At 35.9% G+C, this 18,314-nt stretch overlaps 1 protein-coding gene across 14 annotated transcripts in view; it reads left to right on the top strand.

Moving 5' to 3' along the window:
* The window catches only part of CLASP2 (cytoplasmic linker associated protein 2), a 158,665-nt gene that overhangs the window by 119,558 nt on the left and 20,793 nt on the right, over positions 1–18,314 (top strand). For 7 of the 14 annotated variants that reach the window (XM_036266076.1, XM_036266071.1, XM_036266081.1 and 4 more), the window contains 4 exons: positions 2,968–2,970; positions 8,055–8,218; positions 9,251–9,329; positions 13,481–13,624. In XM_036266076.1, coding sequence (XP_036121969.1) covers positions 2,968–2,970; positions 8,055–8,218; positions 9,251–9,329; positions 13,481–13,624 — 390 coding nt within the window. The remainder of the gene's footprint in view (positions 1–2,967; positions 2,971–8,054; positions 8,219–9,250; positions 9,330–13,480; positions 13,625–18,314) is intronic. The other 7 variants (XM_036266077.1, XM_036266073.1, XM_036266068.1 and 4 more) reach the window with 1 other exon arrangement.

Below are 18,314 nucleotides of genomic sequence, written 5' to 3'. Positions count from 1 at the left end.
TTACTCCTCTGGAGATGGAAGAAGGGCTTACCTTGAAGTAATTATTGGGCTACATAAATAAAATATGTATCCTATTTCTTGCTAATATGGTCTAATCAGCTTGGTCAGGAATTTCTCATAAATTTCAATTTGTTGATTGACATCCCTTTTTGTTTTTCAACTTTATTATGTGTTTATTCAATGTGTCTTTTCTGTCATTTTAAGGAATATGCTGTGGGAGAGGAAGATGAGGTCTGTTTTTTTATTCTGTTGTGCCTGATTACTGACTTTTCAGACCCCTATCTCTAAAGCTAGTGTTGCTTAGAGTCTTGTCCTAGGCTCTCTTCTTTCAACTTCATACCTTCTCTGAAGAATAAATTACTCACTTCATCCTAATGATTCTCAGATGTGACCTTAAAGCCCTTATTTTTTCTCCTGCACTTTCATCACATGCCTATTGGCCATCTTCAACTTTTTTTTTTTATCCTCCCCTGAGGACTTTTTTTTTTGCATTTATCTTCAGATAGAGTGGGAGGGGGAGAGAGGGAGAGAGAAACATCGATGAGAGAGAGAAACATCGATGTTAGAGAGACACATCAAGTGGTTGCCACCCACACAACCCCAACCAGGGCCGGGGACAAACTGCAACGGAGGTACGTGCCCTTAGTGGGAACCGAACCCAGAACTCTGGTCCATGGACCGACACTCTTAACCGCTGAGCCAAACCAGCCAGGGCAGTCATCTTTAACTTTAAAACTACTCCTTTTCTCATACACAGATTTATTTCATAAGATGAAATCACTATCCCCTCATTGCTTAAGTGAAGAATTTGGGCACTATTCTAGAAACTTCACTCAATCTTAATTGATTTCAACCTTTTAAATATCTCTCCATTCTCACTGCTAATTCAGGTCACAATCATCTTTTGCCTGTTGTACCTCCTCCCCACTTCTTCTCCCTAAATTCTCCATACTGCATTCTTTAGAAATCTTTCTAAAATAATTCTATCTATTACCTTAATGCACTTCAGTCACTAGTCATTCATCTCAAGAAAATATTCAAACAAAGCCTATCATTTGGCTTGTTATTTCTTCTTCCTTCTCAGCCCAGCCTGAATTGTTCATTATCCCCAAATGTGAAATGCACTTTTCCCTATAACTTTAGAATATGCTATTAGGGACACTTTCTTTTTCAAGCCTGAGTTAGCTTTTACTCTGAGTTGGAATCAATTCTCTGAAAGCTCACGGGGCAGAAACATCTGAAGCCTTGCCCCCAGAAGGAGCCATAGTGCTTTGGAGGAGGTATCAACCATGTTCTAGGTTGAAGTCGACATATCAGTCTCTATATTAACAGCCTCCGTATAGTAACCATCTTCCATGCTAACTGAAAGTTGTCCTCCTCCCCAACATGACAGACCACCTGCTGTCCCCAGCAAAAAGAGGATACTTAGAGAACCGGTTATGAGCATCCATGAAAGCCCCATCTCCTTTTACCTATTTGTCACCTGCTCCAGCCCCCAGAATGTTTTCCTCTTATGTATATTAGGATAAGGATACGAGACCAACTAAAATATCAGGTGAACTCCAGTATGCAGTGCAGACATCCCAGAAAGAAAGAGTTAGAAAAGAGCTCTTTCTGAATACAGTTGATACAGATGCTAGATTTCTTTCCTGGGAGAGAAGTAATGTGTTTGGTAAATATAGTTTGCAAGCTGAAATTATTTAATGTCTATAACTTGATAAATAAACTTGTGTTCACTTCAGCTACCAGTATGGGAATAAGTGATCTCCAACCACAATATATGTAATGGCAGTAATTTAGACCATAAATTTGCAAATGTATAATTTAAAACCCCTTAATAGTTTTACAAAAGAAGCAATACCACACAGTGATAACAAGTATGGATAGAGGAGCTAGATTGCTTAAGTTCAAATTTGACTTCCCAACACTTATTAGCAGTGTGTGCCTTGGTTTTCTAATCTGTAAAATAGAGTTAATAGTAATTCCCACCTCATAAAATTGTGATGATGATTAAATGAATTAATATATAGAAAGCCCTCAGAACACACCGAGCACTATATGTTTTTAAAAACTAAATAAGTTTGAAATATTAAGGAGTTCAGGGATGTTTTTTATTTTGATGGCTCTAGAGCCATTTCTCCCCTCAAGTTTAAGGAGTGTCATGCCAAAAGCTATCCTGTGTTCTAATGTTTGAAGGAACTAGGTAAAAAGAGCCACCTTCACTGAGGTGCATGCTTTGAATAGGTGTTTTATGGTCTGTATACCTTTTGAAGTCATGCTCTTGAGTCTTGAATAGCTAGGGTAGGAATTCAGTCTGTGATTACTAAAATGGGACACATTTGAGTTCCCTAGAAGGTCAGGTCTTCTAGGACAATGAACACATGGAGAGTGTTCTAGGCAGCTGAGCCGCCTGTGGTCCTAGGATCAGGAGGCCATGACACACATCTTATGTAGGGAACATTAAAAGGTTTGGTATAAACACTTAATTTTTACCTCCAAACAATAGTAATTGTTCCAAGTCTTCACCAAAATAATTTGTAAATCTGTTGCTCCTAAGGAGGAAAAAATAAAGAAAAATTCTGGATACCATGCTTTGGAAGCAGATGTTGACACTGTCCAGAAGTGGGGGCAGGCATCTGTTAGTCTTAGATTTGTTCCAGAAGTTGAGCCTCAAGGATACAGCATCTGGAAAAAAGGGGGATTTTTTTGTTTTTAATTTCCTTTGTAAGGAGTTTGAGGGAGAGACACAGGAAAATCACATGCTCTTCTCCCATACTATTTATTTAACTTTTGTTTTAAAAACTATTTTGAGTTTATCATAAAACTGAAAAACATTTGTCACTTTTATTTTCTAAGTGTTTTTCTTCCATACAGGAATTTTGCATTGATGGCGACTAATTTGTGTGTTTTTCTTTTTTTTCTTTTTTTCTTTTTGCATGCTGTCCCCTGTGTTGGAACTCTCAATAGAGAGTAAGTTGGTTCAATATTTGTTGGAAACCTAACTTTACTGCATGACTGTGCAATTAACCCTTTTTCTCTATTTTCTCTCCCGAAGAGTTCATGCAGTGTTGGACCCTTTGCAATCCACGAAATGCTATTCGCAGTTATGCATACTGTCATTCTGTTTGGAGATGTGCTTTTTAATCTACTAATTAATCTAATTTGATTATGTTCTTCTGTTCTGTATTTGATGACTGGCACACCTAAGATACAAGCAAGGTTAAGAAAAGGCTGCCTCAATTGTAATAGCTCAAATGTTATCATTCTTTTCCAATAAATTACAGTTGTGAGATATGTGGGAGCATAAATTGATTGAAGTTTGGTTCAGTTGAATTATTAAAAACATAATTCCCAAGTTTCAAATTTAAAAAATTTCAGTTCCAGACTCCCCATATGTACTTTCTAGTAATCTATTAATGGCATTCATTAAAAGCAAGCAGAGCAGTTAACAGAGCAGTAATTCTCAACGTTTTCTTCAAATTTTTAGCCCTAGTATTATATTAGCATATTCAGTTTTCATTTTCTTCTTTAATCATAGATAAGGAAATGGGAGAATATCAACCTCTGGCAGTGAACTCTTTGTGATAGGGCAGTCAAGTAAGAAATATATGAGATTCCCAATGTATTTTTTAGATAGATACATGTAGGCAGCTATATTATCATTTACTGAGTACCATTGATAGGATATAAGTATTCTGAAAAATAATAGTACAGTTCTCTATGTAGAAAAGTATAAATACCATGTTTACATTTTTATTCAGCTATGCTCACATTCGTCAATGGGGGAAAGAAGAGGGAACGTCTGTGATACTTTCAATAATAAAGATAAATTTTAAAAAGTATTTTTTTTTTTTTTTACTCAGGAGACTCAGAGAAGTCTTCTGGAAGGAAATAGCAGTTCAGAGCTTGACAGGACTCTCAGCTTTGGATATGTTAGCATGAAAAGAAAGAGCCTGCTGGGGATGACTAGCCTGAATCCAGAGAAGTGGGAGATTCAGAAAGTTTATAGGAAATACAAAGAAGTTAAATTTGGCTGGGATGAAGGGAGTCTTACATATCTTCCCTTGCATTGGGAAAAAGGGGTTAGCTACCAATTAGTTACAGGATAAATTTCACTTAAGAGAAAGTTCTTACTCTTTAAGGAACATTTCCTGCACATTCATTGAAGAACTTTATATTTGAGTCTCTAATAACTGTGAGCGTGGTTCTAATACATGATACGAGACTGTATAACTCTATAGTCTTTATTCTCAAATGTTATGTATTCCAGACAGGACAATAATGTAGCACCATAAAGCTAGTCTCGCCACAAGTTTCAAGTAGGGAGGATCAGTGGCTGTTATACAAGATGCTTCTAGCTGGGACTTAAGTGGTAGTATTGAGTCATATTCTGTGTGTAAACAAAGTGGGGAGTGGGAAAGAAATCAGGAATATGTGTGAGATGTGTTCAGGGACAAAGAGCATATGTTGCCAGATAGTCTAAGATCACTTTGGAGAGTTAGAACCTTTTCTAAGCATTTGAGACTTTATTTTATAGACAGTTGAAGAGACATTAAAATATTTTGTTTCTATCAAAAGGGTGATATCACAGTTTGATGATGAGAAAGAAACATGAGTTGGCCTGCTACCTGTTTTGTAAATAAAGTTATATTGGAACACAGCTGTGCTCACTTATTTGCATGCTGTGGGTATGCTACAACAGTGGAGTTAAATAGTTGTGACAGACACCACCATATGGCCTGTAAAAGCTTAGAATATGTACTATCTGACCTATTCTAGAAATGCTTTTTTCACCCTGGTGTATAGAAATAGACAAAGTAAAATCAGAAACCCAGATCTCAAGTCATAAAGGCCTGGTGCCTACAGTGATGGTATAATCAACAGATTTGGGGAAGGCCAAAAAAGAGCTATGCTAGAGGTCATGGAACCACTTAGTAAGTAAATCAGAGAGGCCCTTTCAAGATCACACTTCCTATGAAAATAGAATGGGGTGAAGACTGGCTACTAAATCACCCCACATTTGGAATACAGAAGGCCTGGCAACAAGAATGGAAGGAAGAAGGGAAATAATAAGAGTAAAGCGGTGTCAAGCTACAGAATGGCCAAGCATACTAAGTTAATGAGAAGCTACTACATTTAACTATTAGAAGGTAATTAGTAGGAGTAATAGGCTAGAAGCTGAAGGAGATATTCTTTTTTTTTTTTTATCCTCATCCAAGGACATTTTTCCATTTTTTGTTCAGATAGAGTGGGAGGGAGAGAGAGAGAGAGAAACATTGACGTGAAAGGGACACATCGAGTGGCTGCCTTCTGCATGACCCAACCAGGGCTGGGGACAAACTGCAACCAAGGTACGTGCCCCCTTAGTGGGAACCAAACCCGGGTCTCTCTGGACTGCAGGCCAATGCTCTAACCGCTGAGCCAAACTGGCCAGGGCTGAAGGAAATATTCTTAATACTATGTCTTTTGCCTCTGTAAGGAAAGGAATTGAGGTTGAGAATAAAAATATAATAAATGAGACCATACTTGAGAGAACAAGAATACAGAATAGAAAGATTCATCCTAAAAAAGAAATGGCTTACCCAGGCCAGTATGGCTTAGGAGTTAGAGCATCAGCCCACGGACTGAAGGGTCGCAGGTTTGATTCTGGTCAAGGATATGTACCTAGGTTGCAGGATTGATCCCCTGCTCCGGTTGGGGTCACGTGGGAGGCAACCTATCAATGTATCTCTCTCACATCAATGTTTCTCTCTCTCTCCTCTCCCTTCTACTCTGTCTAAAAATCATTAGAAAAATATTATTGGGTGAGGATTAGGAAGGAAGGAAGGGCTCTTTCTTAGAGAAACAGTTATTGGAAGGATAGCTATAAATGAAAACAAGGTAGGAGAAAAGTCAATGGAGAGTCGTAGGGTGAATGACAGTAAAGTAGATTAAGTTATCTAGCAATAGAGTGGATAGAACACAACTGAAAACCAGCTGTGGAAAACTTGGGCAAGTCACTTTTCTGGTTCTGTTTCCTAAGAACCAGATAAAAGGGGAGAGTTGACATAGGCATTCTAATGTGTATGATTTTCAGAATGGATTTTGGTATAAACTGAGTCTTTAGGAAGATAGGCAGGAGTTAAAGAGCAGCATGCTGGTAAACCAGGTTTGGGAGAAGGGCAGTAGGCTCTGATTTGTAGTGTTGGTTATAATGTCTGAAGTGTAAATACACCAACAATGGCTGATTTCAAGCTACCACCAACCTGTTCACAAAATTCCTGAATATTTAAGAGTCAACTTTCTAGGTAGGTGCTGACTGACTCCAGTACACCTGGCTGAATAGATGTGCCTGGTACTGGTAAAATTGGTACTAGATTAGATCCATGCAGTTGTCATAGAGTAGGTCTAGGGAAGTTCAGCGGTATTCTGGGCCGTGAGTGGAGGGCCAGAGACAGTGAAGCAGTGAAGCAGTAGGCCAAGTTTTGAATCTTAATAGAAGCCAGGTTTTTTGACTGTGGCTGTGGGGTGGGACAGAAGTTACGACTCTGCATTGTGAATAAGAACGTTGTTGAAGCAGATGCTGCCTGGGGATCAGAAAGGACTAGAAAGTTTGAAGTAGTCGTAATTTCTGCTTTTAAAAATATTAGAGCATCTTCAGCAAATTATGAAGATGTATTTTTTTTCTACTTCATACAGTGTTAAAGCTTAGTTAAAATTCTGATAGTAAAAAATTCTTCGTTTCTAACAAATGAAGAAAAATGGGAGTTTATATGTAATTGTATAAAGGAAAGTCAAGAAATAAAGTATGTATTGAGAACAAAACTGTTAATCTTCAAATTAAAATAGATACTTTCAGATATACTTTTTTAAACCATAGTTTTTATAACTCTAGTTTGATTATAAATTGTCTCAATACAACATGCCTGGCATTATCTTAAGAGTTTTTTTCCTATTTACCTAGAAACAAATTTTCCAGTATGCTGTGGAATTTCTTGTAAAGAGATAAAATACACATTAAGTAAGTCACTTTTCATAAGTATTTTAATGACATACATCACTTACAAATATTAGTGTCCCTTTAAAATGTTTTTATCTTACAAATTTTTTTAAACTAGTAGATTAATATTGGAACCGAGTATAAACCCATCAATAAAAATGGAGGTTACACCTGACCGGTTGGTTTTCTCAGTGGTTAGAGTGTCAGCCCGCAGACCAGTGAGTTGCAGGTTCAATTCTAGCCAAGGGCACATACCTTGGTTGCGGTTCATCCCTGGCCCTGGTTGGTGTTGTGCAAGAGGCAACCAGTCAATGTGTCCCTTTCACATTGATGTTTCTCTCTCTGTCTCTTTCTCTCCCTCTCTCTCCCTCCCACTCTATCTGAAGATAAACAGAAAAATATCCTCAGGTGAGGATTTAAGAAAAAAAATGGAGGTTAATAGCATGCCATTCTAGGACTTTTTAAAAATCATTAAAATTTATATGTAAATTTGTATCCTGAATTTATATATTTTATTTTAGTTATAGTTATCCTAAATCACTTAAATTACTTTTGGGGCAGTTTAGTAAATAATATATTTTATAACAAAAAAAAATCTGTGACAACTGACATTTTGAGAAAAAGGAGCCTCTGTTAGCACATTGTGTCAGAATGATCTTACTCGTTAAGGTGGCTGTCAGCATAGTCTTATTCTGATGTACTCAATGACAGTCTTCCTAAGAGCTTAGGACCAGTGAAACTATAGGTATAGTTCCTCGCCCTAAATTTCAGATGAAATGGATTTTCAGTTTAACCAGTTTAAGCTGTAGGTGTGCCAGTCATTATGGCCAAAGTTTCTTTACCAAGTGATGCTGCATGGAATAGCTAATTGTCGAACTTCAGCAGAAGTTGGATAACATTTCAGATGTACTCTTGTATCACAGAGTCCAATGAAAAGCAAGAGAGATTGTTTTTCTGCTTGGCTGCCAATCGCTGTGCCTCTGATTCCTGTATTCCTTTCTATTTCAGTTTGAATTGATCATAAAGGTCAATATTTCCTCCTTTTTCTCTCCCCTCCCCTGTTTATCCACTGTAGGTGTTCAGCATGTTTTTGGAGACTCTAGTGGACTTCATACAAGTCCACAAAGACGATCTTCAAGATTGGTTGTTTGTATTGCTGACGCAACTACTAAAAAAAATGGGTGCTGATTTGCTTGGATCTGTTCAGGCAAAAGTTCAGAAAGCCCTTGATGTCACAAGGTAATATTTTTTTTAAAATATATTTCAAGTTTACCTGATGATAATCAGGAATATTTCATTTCTGTGTTAAAGGTTGAGATAGCTGAGTCTTTCCAACCCATTTGAACTGCATAGGCTCCATTTTACAATTGTTCATGCCCATTCACATGGTATATTTTATGCAACATTTGTCCTTAGATCAAACACTGCTTTCTTTCATAAAGATGTCATTAACATTTGTTGAGTAATTTAAGGTGGAATTTTATCATAATTAGGATTTATCTGCTAAGTTAAGTTGAAGATTTTATTCAATTTACTGTAAAAATGAAATATTTTCTAAGTTTAAAAAGAATGTTTTATTATGCATTGAAATATTCAGAATCTTTTTTCAGAACCAATAGTATATTTTTACTCTTGTGTAGATTGTTGAAATGACATATTTCAAATAATCTTTTAATTCACTGAGTTGAGTCTAGAATTCAGACATTAGTTGTGGGAAAACATGTCTAATAATGTTGAACTTTTTCTGAATTTTTTTTTTTAATCCTCACCCAAGGACATTTTTTGCATTTATCTTCAGATAGAGCGGAAGGGAGAGATGGAGGAAGAGAGAGAGAAACATCGATGTGAGAGAGACACATTGACCAGTTGCCACCCACACAACCCCAACCAGGGCCGGGGACAAACTGCAACCAAGGTTCATGCCTTAGCGGAAACTGAACCCAGGACTCTCCGGTCCACGGGCCAACGCTCAAACTGCTGAGCCAAACCAGCCAGCGCTGAATTTTTTTTTTAAATTATAGTTGAGGCAAGATAGATCATTATTTATTATAGTGTTGATTTCCAAACCCCTACAGGATATAAATTAAAATGTTAAGACTTTTTGGGGGGGATAAATTTTATTGTATATTGTATCACATACAGATATGTAGTAATTCATGTATTCTTTTGGAATGACATGTTGGTTTGGTATTAAGCATAATTTTTTATTAAGTTTACTAAATGCTTACTTGCTGAGTTAATTTTTGTTTTGTTTTGCTTTTTCCCTTTTAGAGAATCTTTTCCAAATGATCTTCAATTCAATATTCTAATGAGATTTACAGTTGATCAGACTCAAACACCAAGTTTGAAGGTAAAGATTTGAAGTCTTTTGAAGACATAAAGAATTGAAATGTTTTATTAATAAAGTTATGTTGATGTGTGTATTTCTGTCACGTGAAAGCTTTTCAATCAGTGGATTTTGTTTTTATAAACTTTCAGACAGTCAAGCCAGCACTTCGGGACCAGCTTCACTCTTTTTGGAGCTCCAAGGTTTTTTTTGTTTTTGTTTCAATCTGCATCATTTCTTTTCTTAACTCTCTTTCCCAGTTCTGCAGTGTTTCAGATAATGTTTATATGCATCTGTGTTCAACTACTAACCTTCGTAAGCCTTGTAAGCATGCACATACTTTAATTTCAAATGTTATTCAAATGCCAGGCTGTTCTTTGGAGAAGCTTAGTGGCGGTACACATTTAGAAAGCAACACAAGTATGGCCATCTAACCCTAAGCTCGTAATGCAAACTCTGTTCTGTAAAATCTTATCTAATTTTATGTTTGTGATTTCCCAATACTTTTTCTTTTTTTTTAATTTAGAATCTGAATAGGTATTTTGGGCAAAGTGTCAGTTTTACCTATATTTATTTTAGTAAACAAAAAAATTTGTTTAAAAAAAAAGTTTAGTCTCAGTGCTTTTTTTCTTAACTGAAGTAGTAATGTGGTGTTTTTTTTTCTTTTTTCAATGTGATATATTTGATGTGTGCATAAAATTTAGAATCAGATTAACTTTCTCTGTTGTTAGCACACATTTTCCTATTAATTTATGTGAAAACTAGGTTGATTTTAAATTTTTATAAAAGTAATCATTAAATTAAAATAGAAATAATTTGATATAAACAAAGAACTCCTGAATTCTTTACTAAAGTGTTTCCTAGTATTATTCAATGAGATTAAAGTCAGGGAAATAACAAGCATATGTGCATTTATATTCCTTATATTTTTCTGCTCTATTCTTGCACGAAATATATTTTCACAAGCATTACTGCCCAGGACTGATTTTCCTTTAAGTTTCTGAATATGATTTTGTCTTAAAATCACAATTATGTTTCTTACCAGGGTTGACTTACACTCAACACAATGTTATTTTCTCAGAGCTGCTTTGTGAAGGAAATTCCATCTGTTTTAATTGTGAAAAGTGACCTTCAGAAGATAATAATTACTTGATACTGTTTATAAAAATGTTTAGAACTCATTCTTTGTCCAAGGCATTGTGCTAAGCATTTTAAATTTATAATGGAATATAGAACTTATAATTTTTTTTTTTTTTTTTGTTCAGATAGAGTAAGAGGGAGAGAGAGAAACATCGATGAGAAAGGGACACATCTAGTGGCTGCCTCCCGCACAACCCAACCAGGGCTGGGGACAAACTGCAACTGAGTTACGTGCCCTTAGTGGCAACCGAACCCGGGTCTCTCTGAACCGCAGGCTGACGCTCTATCCGCTGAGCCAAACCAGCCAGGGTGAACTTATAATTTTTTATACTATGAACTGTAATCAGGGTTATGATTTAGGTACTGGTGGTAGGTATTGAAGTGTTGAAAATATATGTAGAAATGTTTCTTGGGCCAGTGGAAATGGAGGTCTAAACCATTAATTAGCTTAAGAAATAAGGGTGATAGGAGAGTTGAGGGAGAGAATAAACTTTCTAAGACCTGATGAGAAAGACATAAAAGGCAGAGGGAAATGAGAAATAGACAACTTAAAATCAGCTTTCCTATTGGAAAACATTATACTGGAGACTGGAATCAGACTCTTTATATGACCTTTTTATTGTATATTTTATATTACATATTATATATACATACAAGCAAAACTGTAGGGGAAAATTAATCTTCAGCTCTTAAATTGATATTTTAGGATAGCAGGAAGTTATATTGAAGCCATTCATACCTTATGCCAAAAATAGAACTAATGTTCAGATGAGTGACAGGATTAATAATAAAAAACTTAACAGATTAAAAGAAAAACACAAATAACAAGTATGAGATCTGTGAAAATGCTTTTGAAAAAAATGATGGATCTTTCCGATAAAAGATGGATATTTGTATAAAATTCTATGTCTCTCACAGTATACCGTGGTTAAATATCAGAAAGAAAGTAATAGAATAGGGGGAAATGGCAATACAGAGTGCTTTTATTTGAGTAAGTAATATTTTACAAAATGTAATTCGATGACCTCTTTTTCCGGGATTCACAAACATGTTGTAGAATTATATACACCTTAAGGCAACTAGATTATTTTTTTCTTCTCTTAAGAAGAATGCATGTTGCCCTGTCCATTGTGGCTCTGTTGGTTAGGCATTGTCCCATGCACCAAAAGATTGATGGTTCAGTTCCCTGTCAGGGTCCATGCCTATGTTGCAGGCTTGATCCCTGGTAGGGGCCATGTGGAAGGCAGCTGATCGATGTTTCTCTCTCTACCTCTCCCTTCCTCTCTCTCTAAAAATCAATAAAAATACTTTTTAAAAAAAGAAGAATGCATGCTTGTGTTATTAAAATTACAGACTATGTCTATGACCTTGTAAAATATTCCACTAAAATGTAAACTTTCAAATCATTATGTGTATTGTGGTTATTTTGCCTATTAATATGGCAAACATGCCTACTCGATGAAACCCTTTTAAAACGTTGCATACCTCTATAAATTGCTAAGACACTGCTCTAATTGAATCTCATCATGTGAATAAATTACCTAGTTATTAAGGGTGGCAGATTGAAAATAAAATACATCGGTGTTAATTTTTAAAATTTACTATAGCACCTTTCATGTGTTAACACTGATAGAAGGTGATGTGGCTCCAAGAATGCACAGTATTACGTTCTGCCCTAGTTGCGTGGGGCCTGCAGCTGTATGTAACCGCGTGTCTCTTCCCCTCTCCACTGTACATTTTACCCAGGACAGCTGATAAGTTAACTCTTGGATTTTTAAAATTTATTTTATAAAGTTTTGATTACTTCTTAAAATTCATTCATTTGGAAATGTAATATGTAATTTGTTCCCTTCTGTCTTTTTTTGTTTGTTTAACTGGAAGCAGAAAATGGAAAATACAAAAGCATCAGAACCTTATTTTAAAGTTTTACTTCCTGCATATTAGCATTATACTTTCCAAGACCTTATTTGGATTGAGTGAGTAAAATGACACATTAATGTCAATAATTGGGGCAGAAAGAGTATAAAAAACTAAGTACCTTAATCTTTGGCAATATATTTCCAAGGTTGTTGTCTTACTTATAGATCAGCATTTAGAATGTGTTTGGCATCTTCTGTATCTAAGGACTGTGCTCTCTGCCAGGTGCCACTTCTAAAGTGTATTGGTAAAGTCTTAACCATTATTTAGAAATCCTGGAATGTTTGAAGATATGACTTTAAAAATAGTGGTTCTCAACCTATTTTTTCTGCCCCAACATACCTGAAAGAAGGGAAATAATTTAACTGTATCTTTTTATAAGGATAAAAAAAAAAAAGGCTAATTGTAAGGAAGAAGTGAGCTGCTGTGCCTACCTCTTGCTAATTCTGAACTCGGCATCCCACCATGCAGCCACACATCATTCCTGGGAGAATAATAAGACTTTTTAAACCTACATATAACTCTTATACAAATAAGTGTTGTCTTTTCCAGGGTACTTGTGTAAAACATTTTGTGACACTTCTTTTGGAAGGTAGTTCTAGCACTTGATGGACCTGTTAAAGAACCTGGTCTGATTGTGTGAGTCTTACTGTATAATTGATAAAGGCCCTATATTGCCCACCTTAATTACTCACTTGAGTTGTAACGCCTTATTTTCAAAATACTTTGCTTCATTTTCCCAAAAGCCAAATTACACTCAGTTGATAAAAGACTGGCTCTCAGGGAGTCTAGACAAGAGTCAGCTGTAAGCTCCGAAGGCAAACTCACGGAGAGGTGTATAATTCTGTCAAGAGAGTCCTCAGCAGTTGTTCAGACATGAGCAGTGAAACGTCTGCGACTTAAAAGTACTGCTCTGTGTGAAAAACAAAAATTCACATTATCCTATACTTGCACCTCAGGTAGGTAGGTGGTGGTTTAATTCTTTGTTGGTGGTGGTTTTATGTTTTGTTTTGTTTCACTTTTTGTCAAAAAAATAATCACTGAATTGTTTTTGAAATGTTCTCAGTGTCCCTCAGTGACCATCTGATTGTCCTCTCTCATTGTGCTTACCTCTGCAGGTGAAGGTTGCTATTCTTAAATATATAGAAACTCTGGCCAAACAAATGGACCCAGGAGATTTTATAAATTCCAGTGAAACTCGCTTGGCAGTCTCTCGATTTATCACTTGGACAACAGAACCCAAAAGTTCTGATGTTCGGAAGGTATGTTTTAACATAAGGTCTAGAAGATAAATTAGAAAAGCAAGTCAGTCGTTTTGGATTGCCAGTGAAGGAAGCTAATATTTTCAGAACAATACTAGTTAGCATTGAGTTATTTACCTGGTTATATGAAGACCCTTTTTTAAAAAATCTTCTCTTGTAAATTATTTTAAGTTTTATCCACGTAATATGAGTAAAATTTTCACACTTAGAATAAAAAGATTGTCCTTGCCATAATATTCTCAGTCTAATCTGTTAACCATTCAAATATTTCAAATCTTTCCCCTTGTATTTATTTATCTATGTATTTCAAGTAAGAGCTTTATACTATCTTTGACTTATTAATTTTAGACATTATCTATTGATACTGTTGATGAATCTAGTCATTATGTATCTGTCTATCTACTTGGTAAATGCAGACTTAGCTTTCCCATATTATTCCCACATCTTTTTCTAGATCTTTCCCCATAACCTTCAGAATACTTATGAATAAGTTGTTGGTCATCAGTTTCACTTTGGAAGTATTCACTCCTACACCACATGGTTTGCTACTTGCCTTCTTTCTGTTTTTTTTTTTTTTTTTAATCCTCACTTGGGGATATGTTTTTTGTTATTGTTGATGATGATGTGAGAGAGAAACATTGATGTGAGAAAGAAACTAATTGGTTGCCTCCCATACATGCCCCCACTGGGGATTGAACCTGAAACCTAGGTATGTGCCCTGAGTGGGAATTGAACCCACACACTCTTTTGGTGTAGGGGATAATGCTCCAACCAACTGAGCCACCAGCCAGGACTTTAATGTTTAATTATCTGTTAGTTTTTTGTTTTTTTTTTATCCTCACCTGAGGACATTTTTCTATTTTTTTTTTTTGTTCAGGTAGAGTGGGAGGGGGAGAGAGGAAGAGAGAGAGAAACATCGATGTGAAAGGGACACATCGAGTGGCTGCCACCCGCACGACCAACCAGGGCTGGGGACAAACTGCAACCGAGGTACATGCCCTTAGCGGGAACCGAACCCGGGTCTCGGGACCGCAGGCCGACGCTCTAACCACCGAGCCAAACCGGCCAGGGCTTATCTGTTAGTATTTTTGACGTCCCAGCCATATGCCTATGGCTAATACTTTCCATATGCTCAAAAATATAAATTATTTATTTTTCTGAGCTTTTTCCTAGACCGTCTGTTCTCTTCACCATATTTCTCAGACTTCTCTTTAACCCTACTCATTTATTTCTTGCATCCTATATCTAGCTTTATTTACTTTCTTCCTTGGTAAATCATTTCCCTCAATATTTGATTCAAAAGAGTACACAGAATATAAATTTTCTGACCTTTATTTCTAATGATGAACACCCAGCAAGAGCAGAGACTATACATTCTTCTCAAGTGCATATGATAGGCCATGAAGCAAACTTCAATTGATTTTTTTTTAAAAGATAAAAATAATACAAAATATGTTCTTTGATCACAGTGGAATGATATTAGAAATTATTAACAGAGGGAAACGGAACTCACAAATATGTGGATATTTACATACTCCTAAATCACCAGTGGATCAAAGAAGAAATCAAAAGGGAACTGAGAAAATACATTGAGATGAATGCAAATGAAGATAACGACATACTAAAACTTATGGGATCATGCTTAGAGGGAAATTTATAGCTGCTAATGCCTACATTAAAAAAGAAGAAAGATCTCAAATGAATAGCCTAATCTACCACCTTACAACACTGGAAAAAGTAGAGCAAACTAAACCTAAAATAAGCAGAAAGAGAGACATCAAGATTAAAATAGAAATAAATGAATTAGAAAGTAGGAAAACAATAGAAAAGAATCCATGAAACCCAAAGCTGATTCTTGGAAAAGATCAACAAAATTCACAATCTTTTACTAGATTGACCAAGGGGAAAAAAAAAAAAATACTCAAATTACTAAATTAGAAATGAAAGGTAATATTACTACTAACCTTACATAAATAGAAAGGATTATGAAGGAATACTAGGCCAGTAAATTAATTAGCTTAGATGACATGGACAGATTTCTAGACAGACACAAACTACCAAAACTGACTCAAGAAGAAATAGATGTGAATAGAAGAGGTAAAAAGATTGACTTAGTAATAAAATATATAAATATCCACAACCCTGATCAGTGTACCTCAGTTGGTTGAGTGTCGGCCCGTGCACTGAAAGGTCACCAGTTCAATTCCCAGTCAGTAATTGAACATCTATAAATCTGTTAATGGAATACACCATATCAATGGTAAAAAGGTACATGATCATCTCTATAGAAACAGCATCTGGCAAAAATCTAACATATTTTCGTGATTATAAAACAAAAAGAAACTAAACGAAGGAAATGTCCTTAATTCAATAAAAGAATCTACAGAATCCAGTTAACATCATACTTAATGGTGAAAGTGAAAGACTGGATACTTTCTTTCGAAAATCAGAAAGTAGACAAGATGTCTCTGCTCTTAACATTTCCATTCAAACATTGTAGTGGGGTTCTAGCCAGGCCAGTTTGGCCAAAAAAAAAAAAGTCCAGATCAGAAATGAAGAATTAGAACTATTTCTGTTTGCAGAAATACATATATATATGATCTCATATATATAAAATCCTAAGGAATCACTAATAAACTATTAGAACTAATAAACAGCTTTAGCAAGGTTGCAGGATATAAAATAAATACACAAAAATCAGTTGTATTTCTAAACACTTGTAATGAGCAGTCCAAAAATGAAATGAAGAATAATTTATTTACAATAAGATAAAAAATATTCAGGTACTTATAAGAATAAGATTAACAAAAAAAAAGTACAAAATGTAAAAAATATTCAGGTACTTAAGAATAAGATTAACAAAAAAGTACAAAATGTATAGAAGAAAATATGAAACCATTTTGAAAGAAAGAAGATTTAAGTAAGTGAAAAAGCATCCATGTTTATGGATTAGAAGACTTAACATTGTTAAGATGGCAGTACTCCCAAAGTGATACACTAAATAAATGTAATCTACCTATCAAAATCCATGATGGCTTCGTAGAAATTGATAAAATGATTCCAGAGTTCATGTAGGATTGCCAAGGACCCATAATAGCCAAAACAATCTTGAAAAAGAACAAAATAGGGGAACTTGACACTTCCTGATTTCAAAACCTAGTACAAAGCAGCTGTAATCAAGACTGTGGTACTGCCGTAAGGACAGGCATAAAGACCAATGGAATAGAATTGAGAGTGCAGAAATAAACCTATATATCTGTAGCCAGCTGATGCTTAACAAGGATGCCAGGGTCATTCAATAAGGAAACAATAGTGTTTTTCAACAAATTGTGCTCTTGGACAACTAAATAGGCACTTGCAAAAGAATGAAGTTGAATCCTATCACACATCATATGCAGAAATTAACTCAAAATAGGTCAAAGATTTAAATGTCAAAGCTAAACCTATAAAACTCTTAAAAGAAAGCAGGGATAAATCTTCATGATTTGGGATTTGGCAATGAATTCTTAGATATGCACCAAAAACGCAAACAACAAAAGGAAAAAGATAAATTGTATCTCATCAGAGTTAGGAATTGGGGAATGTGCCCAGGCTAGTTTTGCTCAGTGGTTAGAGCATTGGCCTGTGGACCAGGGAGTTCTGGGTTTAATTCTGGCCAAGGGCATATACCCCAGTTGCAGTTTGTCCCCAGCCCTGGTTGGGGTCATGCAGGTGGCAGCCAATCAGTGTGTCTCTCCCATGTCAATGTTTCTCTCTCTCTCTCTGTCCCCCCCCCCCCCCCCCACACACACACACACACACTCTGTCTAAAGATAAATTTAAAAATATCCTCAGGTAAGGCTTAAAAAAAAAATTGGGGGAATGTTCCAAGAACAAGAATGCTGATGTGACTAAAAACCATTGGCATGTTTTAAGTTAGGGAGTTATATGATCTGACTTACAGTTTTAAAGATTATGCTGGCTAATGTGATAAAAATGGACTATGACTATGTTGCGTAAGGAATGGTAGGAAAGATAAGGTTGATATTAAAAGGCACCTATTTTCAGCCCAGGCCAGTTTGGCTCAGCAGTTAGAGCGTCGGCCTGCGGTCCAGAGAGACCCAGGTTCGGTTCCCACTAAGGGCATGTACCTCGGTTGCAGTTTGTCCGCGGCCCAGGTTGGGTTGTATGGGTGGCAACCACTCGACGTGTCCCTTTCACGTAGATGTTTCTCTCCCCCTCCCCACTCTATCTGAAAAAAAAAGCTGATAAATCAATAAATAATTATGTAGGCCTATGAATGCCTAACAGAGAAAAGCAAACATTACAAAGAACTCTTTGGAGAGCTGAACAGGGGAATTAAGAATTATGAAACCTGCCCTGGCTATTTTTGCTCAGTGGTTAGAGCATCGGCCCAAGGACCAAAGGGTCTAGGGTTTGATTCTGATAAGCAGCATGTACCTGGGTTGCCGTTCATGCAGGAGGCAACCAATCAATCTCACATCGATGTTTTTCTCTCTCTCCCTCCTTCCTTTCTACTCTCTCTGAAATCAATGGAAAAATATATATCCTTGGGTGAAGATTAACAAAAAAAGAATTATAAAACCTTTTCTAGTACAGTTTGGTTTTTTAAAATCCATAACTATGTATTATTTTTATTTGAAGATTTGAAAAATTATTTTTAAGTAAATATAAAATGTATTTAGTAAAG

Source organism: Molossus molossus, unplaced genomic scaffold (assembly GCF_014108415.1).
Source record: "Molossus molossus isolate mMolMol1 unplaced genomic scaffold, mMolMol1.p scaffold_m16_p_18, whole genome shotgun sequence".
Classification (NCBI taxonomy): domain Eukaryota; kingdom Metazoa; phylum Chordata; class Mammalia; order Chiroptera; family Molossidae; genus Molossus; species Molossus molossus.
Note: the sequence above shows the minus strand (reverse complement) of the source record. Positions and strands in the feature narration are given on the sequence as shown.